The sequence below is a fragment of the Pteropus vampyrus genome, unplaced genomic scaffold, assembly GCF_000151845.1.
Source record: "Pteropus vampyrus isolate Shadow unplaced genomic scaffold, Pvam_2.0 Scaffold275, whole genome shotgun sequence".
Classification (NCBI taxonomy): domain Eukaryota; kingdom Metazoa; phylum Chordata; class Mammalia; order Chiroptera; family Pteropodidae; genus Pteropus; species Pteropus vampyrus.
In genome coordinates, this window is record NW_011889056.1 from 671546 (window position 1) to 680412 (window position 8867).

Genomic DNA, 8867 nt, shown 5'->3' on the forward strand with positions numbered 1-8867 from the left:
GATTCATCCCAAAAGAAGTCAGAAACGGAGGAATGAAGGGACAAAGAACAGATGGGACAAATAGAAAACAGATAGCAAGATGGTCTACTTAAGCCCGACCATTAAATGTAAATGGATTAAACAAACCAATTGAAAGGCAGAGATTATCGGACTGGTTACAAAAGTAGGATGGAGCCATATCTTGTCTATAAGTGCACTTTAAATATAAAGACACAGATAGGTTAAAAGTATAGAACAGAAAAAGTTATAACACGAAACAAACTAAGCATAAAGAAGTTGGAGTGGCTATATTCATATCAGACGAAGCAGATGTCAAAAGAAGGAATATTACCAGAGATAAAGAGGAGCATTTCATGATAATAGAAGTGTCAACTGATCGAGAACACGTAACGATCCTAAATGCGAACACACTCAGTGCAAGAGATGCAGCAAAATCTGACAGAAAGGAGAAAGACACATCCATATTCACAGTCAGAGACTGTGACACTTTCCTCGCAGAGTTCCAGAGAACTGCTAGACGGAAAATCAGCAAGGATACCGATGAGTCGAACAACCCCATTAACCACCTTGACCTAATTGACATTTATAGAATATTCTACCCAACTACGGGATATACTCTTTAAAAATCTAAATGGAACATTCACCGAACTAAACCATAAAATGAGTCTCAATAATTTTAAGAGGAATGAAATCAGCCAGAGTAAATTCTCTGACCGCGATGGAATTCAAAACACATAACCAAAAGGTACCTGCAAAATCCTCTAGTATTGGGAAATTCAATATACTTCTAAGTAAGTCATTGGTTAAAGAAGTAATCACAAGGAAAATCAGAAAACATCATCAACTGAATGATAATGAAAACAGAACATATTCAAATGCGTAGAATGCGGCTCAAAGGGAATTTACTGCTTTAAATGTCTATGTCAGAAAAAAAGTTTAAAATCAATGATTTAAGGTTACACTGTAAGAAGTCGGAAAAAGGTGAGCAAATGAAACCCGCAATAACTTTTATTACTCCGAAGTAAGTAAAAGAAAGGAAATGATAGAGTGGAAATCAACAAAACAGAAAATAGACGATGGAGAGAAATCGATGATACCAAAATTTGGTACTTTGAAATGATCAATAAAATCGATAAGCTTCTATGTAGGCCGATGAATAAAAAGATATAAATTACTGACATCAGCAATGAAAGGGGGGATGGCACTACAGAACCTACAGCCGTGAGGATGATAAAGGGAGATTATTAACTTATGTCAATTTAGATGAAACGGGTAAATTCCTTGAAAGACACAAATTACTAAAACTGACTCACAAAGAAAAAGAAAATCTGAATGGCCCGATAGCTAATAGAAGAAATTGAATTTGGAATGAAAAACCTTCCCGCAAAGAAAAACTCGAGGTACAGATGGCTTCACTGGTGAAGCCATCGAACATTTAAAGAAGTTAACAGCAAGTGTACACAAGCCCATTAAAACCAATTTATTTTATGAGGCCCTGATACCAAAACCGGATATCAACAGAAAAATGCAGATCGATATTCCTCACGAACGTAGATGCAAAAATTCTCAAGAGAGATTAGCAAATGGAATTCAGCAATACATAAGGATAACATGTCATGACCAAGAGCTCTTTTTACCCAGGGAATGCAAAGTTGGTTTAATATTCGAAAGTGGATGGACAAAATACACCTACTGACAAGAAAAAGAATTGAGAGGCAGATTGCAAAGGAAGAGGTGAAACTATCTTATTTGAAGGGGAAATGATCGCGTACGCAGACTATCCCGAGATATTTACCGAAACACTGCCAAACCTAATGAGTGAATTTAAGCAAGGTCAAAAAACACAAAACTCGGTTGTATTTCTATACACGACCGATGACCAAGTAGAAAACGCAATAAAGATACCATTTACAATAGCATCAGAACCCATAAAACACACAGGGAACATCTAACGACCCTTGAAGGTACTGCTGGGTGGCAGTGCTGTGGACCTGCCACCAGTATGGTGGCACGAGAGCCTTCAGAGGGTTTGCTGGGGTGGGGGGCAGGGAAATCTGGTGTTTTAGGCTGGACGGTCAAGAATCCTGAGTTGAAAAGCACTGGGAACGCTCGAGGCTCTCAGTGCAACAAACTCCACAAGTCCAGCCAGAGGTCGACACATAAGCTTTTATTACTCCAGGACAACTTGGACTTCACCAATGCCTAGCTTTGTGGGGCATGTAGTGTGACTCATGACTGTGGACACAAAATCATTGTAAGCCTGTGCTACAGCCCTGGGCTACTTTCCAAGACGCTCGGTTACATGAAACCTCACTGTTTCTAAAACTGACTCGCATGTTCTTTTTCCTCCTCCTCTGCCTCGCTCCCGACTTGTCGCCTTGGGGCTTCTCACTGTCTGGGTAACATAGGACTTGGGCCTACGTGAACCTTGGGTAATAGCCACTCCGTCACAATCAGTTCCAGGGCCTGACGCTGAGCCTCCGGGCTCTGGAGCCTGACTTGGCTGGGTGCCTATCTGTAACCCCCCTGGGCGGCCTGGCGAGCAGGCACTCACGTTAGCTTAGCTCAAAACTCTTCCATGAAGCCTACAGACACTGGCCCGATGGGGGCGCCACTAGACTCTCTGGGGCATCTCAGAACCCTCGCTTCTGGCTAGTGGACTGAACCACAGGGCGGCCATGTCACTTTTTCACATGACGAGCAGCTGGGAGGGCTCCAGCCTCCTCTGCTCTGCTCCACAGAGCGGCCGCTTTTCCCCATGGCTTCAGCAAAGTACAAAGAGAAAGGCTAAGGGTGGCTGCTTGTCGGCCTGGGCTGCAATCGCCCTGCCCAACTCTCAGGGGAGCCGGCCCCCCGCTGCAGTCCCACTCACCTCTCCCCTCTGGCCATTGTGGCACACACCCCTCCCACGACATTGGCCTTGCTCTCCCCCCGAATGCTGGACTGAAGGCAGGCGTTATGGACAGCTTCCAGCAGCCGGTGCGGGTGGCTCTGAGGCTGGCCCGTGCCCACACGCCTACACTACAGGGGCCACCACCTGCTGTCGCCTGAGAGGAGGGGCCCCTACCCCTACTGCTCGAGGGCTCCCGAGGGTTCGCGCGCCATGAGAACTTCCGACCATGAGAACTTTGACTTCCGAGTTTGGGGGATCTGTCCAGGTGAACAGGTCAGCTCTGAAATTCATCACTCTCTTCGGGGTCCCGTCTGTTTTGGTGTTCCAGGGCCAAGCCTGCAGGAGGAGGAAATGGCAGTTAGTAAATGAGCGGGGAGGGGCTCCGGGGGTTGCTTTCTGGAATGCGGGGTTGCAACAGCACCTGGAATGGAAAATGCCTGCTGCGGCTTTGTGTGTTCCGGATGCACAGAGGGGCGCTGGCACCCCCCCAGGTTAAGGGAAGGTACTGTTGTCAGGAGGTGAGAGAGCCGGCACAGGGCTTTGCCCAGAATACCCAACTTCCAAAGGCCGGTGGGGGAAGGGCCCGCCACCGTTAGAGGGGGCGGGTGGCTTGCCCTCGCACTGTCCCACACCCTCGGGGAGCAGGGGCCGTGTCTGAGCCTGATCGGAAAACATGCTTCGACGCTGGCCTTCCAGCTGCAGAGCGCATGTGGGGTACCTGGGAGGGAGCCTGACGACAGCAGCTGCAGGCTGTCCAAGACCCCGTCCTCGTACAAGGCCAGCTTCTGCACCATCTTCTGTCGGGCCGGGTTAATGACAATCTGCGGGGGCCGTGATGATGCAGAGCTGCCCAGGAGCGATTCTGCGGTGGAGAGAGCACCCTCTTAGCTTCGCGGGCAGTCGTACCTGGGAACTCCTTGCTGACATGAGTCTTCCCGGCCCCCAGCCTGGCACCCTGCCCCGGAAGTCCCCGGGGCCCTCTGAGCGCAGTGCCCGGAAGGGGCCGTGCCACGGCCCTGGCTCCCAGCTACACCAGGAGCCCGGTCCAGACAGAGCCTCCCGTGCTCCCGACTTTCCGGAAGTGAGCTCCTAGCTTATCACCCACCCGTGGGTCACGGCCTGGGGGTATGAGGCAGCACTGGGCTGGCCTCTGTGCCCCTTTCCAAGGGCGGGTGGGCCGCTTGCTCCAAGACAGAGGCCTGAAGCTCGCTAAGGACAGAGTGAGCTCAACAGCAGGCCCCAGAAGGCCAGGCGTGAGGAATATGGAGACTGCCACCAAAGAGGGCCCTTGCTCCCTATTCTGGGCACCTGTCCCCAGCTACCTTCCACAGCTGTGGGCCGGAGCTCCAGGCTGCCGCCCGATCTCGACTCTGGGGTGGTGCCCCCTTGAGTACAGCTGGTCTGCTTGAGGGAGGCTGGGGCCCAGACGGCGGCCTCTTGTCCAGGGCTGCCCGGCAGGGTCGTGCCCGGGGGGCAGCTCGCGGTCAGGTGCCAGGAATGGAGGGCAGCAGACAGGCCGGACACGCTCTCGTCACTCTCCACGGGCTGGTTGGGGCCTTTCTGGAGCCGCTCTGTAGCCTGGGCCAAGGCTCCTGAGGGCACTGCCGGGGGCTGACATGGGCTGGCACTGCTTGGGGCACTGCTGCTGGTGGACATGTAGGAGTTCTCCTGTGGGGAAGGGGGGCCATGGCTGGCAGCCTCTGGCTCCAGCAACGGCCCTGCCACTGCTGCCTGCAGCTTCTCCAGCCTCTCGTACACCTGCGAGGAAAGACAGGGGCGCTCAGGGCAAGTGGCCCGGGTGGGGCTCTCCGCTGCCCCTGGGTAGGCCAGATTTGGCCACAACGACCAGTCAGTCACATCCCTCACAGAAGACAATCAAACCCCGAGGCTGCTCCAGGTCATCCGTGACCTCCCTTGGGGCTTGGGCTGCCACCCCAGGCCCCACACAGCTGCTCTTGCGTCTGTGGGGACCGCTAAGCGGGCACAGCCTACAGGTGGGAAAGCTCTGTCCCTCGTCCCTTTGTATCTGCCACAAGGAGCACTGAGAGATCACAGCCGCCAAAGCTAAGGACTGAGAATGGCTTCTCTGTCTTCTAGAAAACGAATCTCACTGCCTTGCTGCCCTCACATGGGGCTTCTGTATTCTCAACTGTCGGAGGTGGGGGCCAAGGAGAGGACGGAAAAAGGTAGATGCAGGGGCACGGTACATCCAGAAGGGGGCACAAAAGGAGCCCTGCCTCTCTATGTACCAGGCGGGGTTCAGTGGGGCTCCAGCTGCCCCAGGCAGAACCGAAGGCGAAGTGAGCAATGTTTGGTAGGTGCTGTCTTTGGCTCACTACAGGGCAGAGGTAGGAATCCGGGGTTTTCAGCAGGCCACGGTCCCCCATGGCCACCGGGCACCTCGACTGCTTCCTGTCCCTTCCCCACCAGGATACCTGGGTCATGGGGGGTCTCCTCTTAGCCCGGCGGTGCAGGCAGCAGCAAGCCAGCTGGCCCAGGGCCAGGCCCAGCTCGGGTGGGCATGGCCCAGGCCTGGGGTCCAGGTGCTTCTTGTAGATCTGGGTGGCGATCGGGGTGGCCCAGGCGTCTGCGGCCAGACCCGCCTGGAGGGTGGTCTGGGTGCTTTTCAGGGTCACCCCGGCCTCCTCTGCCTCCTCTTCAACCAGGTCTTTCTGTGGGACAGAGACTGTGAGCATGCCCCCCGGGGGTGCTGTGCCTTTAGCCGCGTTCCCCAGGCCCTTGGTCACTGACTGTTGTGGTCTTTCTTCAGGCTGATTAAGCACCCGCTGTGTGCCCAGCACCGACAAACGGAACAGCCTGGCCCACCTTCACAGACTGGACTTTCTCGAATGGAGAGATGCCAATAACAAGTCTATCGAGCAATGGAAAACTCTGGTGGAGGCCCACGGGCCCGAGCAAGTGGCGCCTGACCTGGGATCTGGAAGCACGAATTAGCTGGAGACGGCAGAACCGAGAAAGGGAGCGAGTGCGCTATGCAGAGCCACCGCCCCCTTCCATGAAATGGCTGGAGGCCACCTTGAGTTCTGAAATGGGAAGGGGCAGGAGGAAGCACCTGGGTGGGGGGTGGCCCTTTAGGCCCTAGGACAAACAGCAGGGAGCCTGGAGACAGACAGAAGGCCGGTGATGACGGGCCCGGAGAGCTGTGGCTACATTCAGGCACTGGGCCTTCACCGCCGGAGCAGCGGGAAGGCAAAGGGGCTTCCACGATCCCTTCACGTTTTTAAAAGATTGCTTTGGCCGCAGCACAGAGGACGAATAGGAAAGGTCAAAAGAGGACCAACGAAGGACCCCCGAGGAATCCGGGGCGGTGAATGACAACACGGAGAGCAGCGCCACTTGGATGCGTCGATGGGTGTGGAAGGTGAAGGAAGGAGGGCTCCCACCCGGCTCCCCGGTTCCTGGCCCAGATTCGCTGAGACCCGGGAACGGATGGAAACAGCCCCAAGCCAGGAGCGGAAGCGGCTGGAGGTATACCAATTGGCAAAGTCGGAAGAGCAAACGTTGACCAAGCACGTTCTGGGCCCAGGAAGTGTCTAAGCGCGAAACAGGAATTCTGTCTGTTTGCACATGGGGAAGGGGGCGCGGCAAAGAGCGGGGATTTGCTCCGCGACCACTGTCAAGATGGCACTGGAAGCCAGGTCTCCTGTCCCCTGGCTCAGACTTGCTCCCACAGCGAGAGGCGTTCATCTGCAGCTCGCCCGGCCCGGCGGGGCCCAGAGAGCTTCTCAGAGCCTGCCTGATGCTCCGCCACAGCCTCTCGCAGGCCCCGTGTTGTTTCCCACTATAGCTTCTGGTCCCAGAGCACTGGGACTGCCCCGCGGGGACACCCCCTCCCCTGCCCCCAGCCCAGGTGGGGTCTGGAAAGGCCCAACACATTTATAGAAGAAAGACAGGTTTCTCCCCGGCAAGGTAAAGAAAGCTGCTTGGGGCCCTGCCTACTTTCAAAGATGAGTCAGCAGCGGCAGAGGCTGGCTTCTGTGGGGTGTTGCGTTCCAGATCATTCCACCCTCCAGGGCTGCACCTGTTGGTTGCCAGGAGCAGCGCCTCCCTGCCCCCCTCTCTCCCTCCCTGCCTGCCCCTCTCCCTTCCTGTCTGCTTCTCGCTTCCTGCCTGCCCCGCCTCAAGAGGCTCACCAGATACTTGGTCTTGGCACAATGCATCCTCACAGCCCTCTGGCCAGCCAGGGTCTCCAGAACTACCTGGAGGGAGGGCGGGATGGAGAGCATAGCAGTGGCTTCTGGGATGGCACCACCCCAGACCTTGGCAGGGAGGACTGCGTGCAGAGGGGCTTGTGGGGTGGATGGAGCGGCCTGGCCCTCACACGGACAGATCAGGACCAGCTCCCCACAAGGATGCAGTCCCATGTTATGGGACTGAAGCTTTGGAGATTTGGATTGCCAACTTGAAGAAAAAGGAATGCAAAGTGACAAATATGAAATGAGGTCCAGGGCCAAGGAAGAGGCCCGTGCCAAGGAGGGAGGGGCCTGCAGCTGAAGTTCCGTTAGCTTCCCGCCGGGTTGGCCTCTGGCTGCACACGGAATTCTCCAGGCCTTCCTGCCCTGGCCGGGCCGCAGCCCCCCACCCCTCCAGCCAGCAGAGGGGCTGCGGCTCACCACGCCAAAGCTGAAGGTGTCGGTGTCCACGGCCAGCCTCCCGGTCTTGATGTACTCCTCGGGCAGGTAGGCCAGGGTGCCGCGCACCGTCCGAGTCCGGGCCACAGTGCTGCTCTGGCCAGGGTTGGCCCCTGCAAAGCGGCTGAGTCGGGCCAGGCCAAAGTCTCCGAGTTTGGGCATCAGTCTATCATCCAGAAGGACGTTGGAGCTTGGGGGAGAAGAGAACGGTGTCAGCGGGCCCTGGGCCCAGCTCGCTCTGCCCCTGACACCTGACGTGATTGGACTTGGGACCGCCGGGGCGTTCCAGCCGAGGGGGCTCCGAGCAAGCAGCACCCAGGGCGCCCTGGCATTTCAGCCCCTGCTTTTCAGCAGGGCCTGTCCTTGGACTCTGTTCCCACGCCCTTCCCATGCCAGGGACTCAGGGATGCGGGGCCCCCCGCTCTGATGTCCCAGGCTTCAGGGCTGCACCCTGTCCCCTACCTCCGCCTTGAGCAGGAGAGGGCAGGCCTAATTCTCATGGGGACATTCAAGTTGGGGTTCCTTGGGGCCAGACTCCCTGCTGGCGGAAGCTTGGGGTGCGTCACTGCTCTGCCGCAGACTCTGCTCCTACAGCACCCAGGGGTCTGGCTGCATCCCCTCCTCACCTCTTGACATCGCCATGGATGAGGCTGGGACTGTCCTGATGTAAAAACTGAATTGCTCGGGCTGTGCCCAGAAGGATGTCCAGGCGCTGAGACCAGGAGAGAGGAGAGCAGGCCTGGGTCTGGAGCAGCAGAGGGAGCAAAGGGCCACAGGGGAGGCTGGAGGCCACTGATCCTTGACCCCCGACCCTCCCTCCACCTGTCGCTGTGGGGTCTGGACAAGCACTTCAGTCTCTCGGCCTCAGTTTCCCCTTCTGGAAAACGAGGGACAAAATCTCCATGAACTACTTCACAAAAGGATTGAGACTAAGCTATTCCACTGCTTCGTACAAAGCATGCCGGGAAAATGGCTGGGAACATGCTTTTCAGAGCCGTCTAGAATTCGGAGGCCTTCGGTTCCTGAAGTTCATTCGTTTGTCCCAGGACCATCAGGACTTTGTAGGAGGCTCTCTCCCCACTTCCCCCAACACAGTATGCAGTTCACCCTTGTGTCTCGTGGGTGCTCACGACATAGGGCCCAACTGCGGGTCCAGACAGTGCAGCCTGATGCCCACTGTCCCCTTTCCTTGAGAGCAATACTGACGAGACTCTTCAGCTACTCTGCTTGTAAAACGGAGAAGCTCGAGTCAGGTTACTTTGAGTCGATAACCCCCTTTTTTAGAGGCGCCATAACCCAGGCTCCCGGACACGCAGGAACAG

The 8867-nt window shown here is 55.8% G+C and overlaps 1 protein-coding gene across 2 annotated transcripts; it reads right to left on the reverse strand.

Annotated features, from left to right (window-relative positions):
* Positions 1-2152: 2152 nt before the first annotated feature.
* IRAK1 (interleukin 1 receptor associated kinase 1) lies at positions 2153-8831 on the reverse strand. Of its 2 annotated transcripts, XM_023520643.1 has the most exons (7): positions 8172-8829; positions 7528-7735; positions 7048-7113; positions 5329-5565; positions 4216-4651; positions 3612-3755; positions 2153-3229 (listed from the first exon to the last, which is right to left on the reverse strand). In XM_023520643.1, exons 2-7 carry the CDS (start codon positions 7705-7707, stop codon positions 3168-3170), a joined length of 1125 nt encoding a protein of 374 aa, XP_023376411.1. In that variant the 5' UTR covers positions 7708-7735; positions 8172-8829; the 3' UTR covers positions 2153-3167. The 2 variants fall into 2 exon arrangements, with proteins under 2 accessions (XP_023376411.1, XP_023376412.1); XM_023520644.1 differs by lacking the exon at positions 7048-7113 and having other exon boundaries at positions 8172-8831.
* Between the last annotated feature and the right edge of the window lie 36 nt (positions 8832-8867).

Coding starts and splice junctions, on each gene's coding strand:
- IRAK1 (XM_023520643.1), bottom strand. CDS start 7,707: ATGCCCAAACTCGGAGACTTTGGCCTGGCCCGACTCAGCCGCTTTGCA. Junction 7,114..7,527: donor ACACCTTCAGCTTTGGCGTG/GTGAGCCGCAGC, acceptor CCCTCCCTCCAG/GTAGTTCTGGAGACCCTGGC. Junction 5,566..7,047: donor GTGCCAAGACCAAGTATCTG/GTGAGCCTCTTG, acceptor TCTGTCCCACAG/AAAGACCTGGTTGAAGAGGA.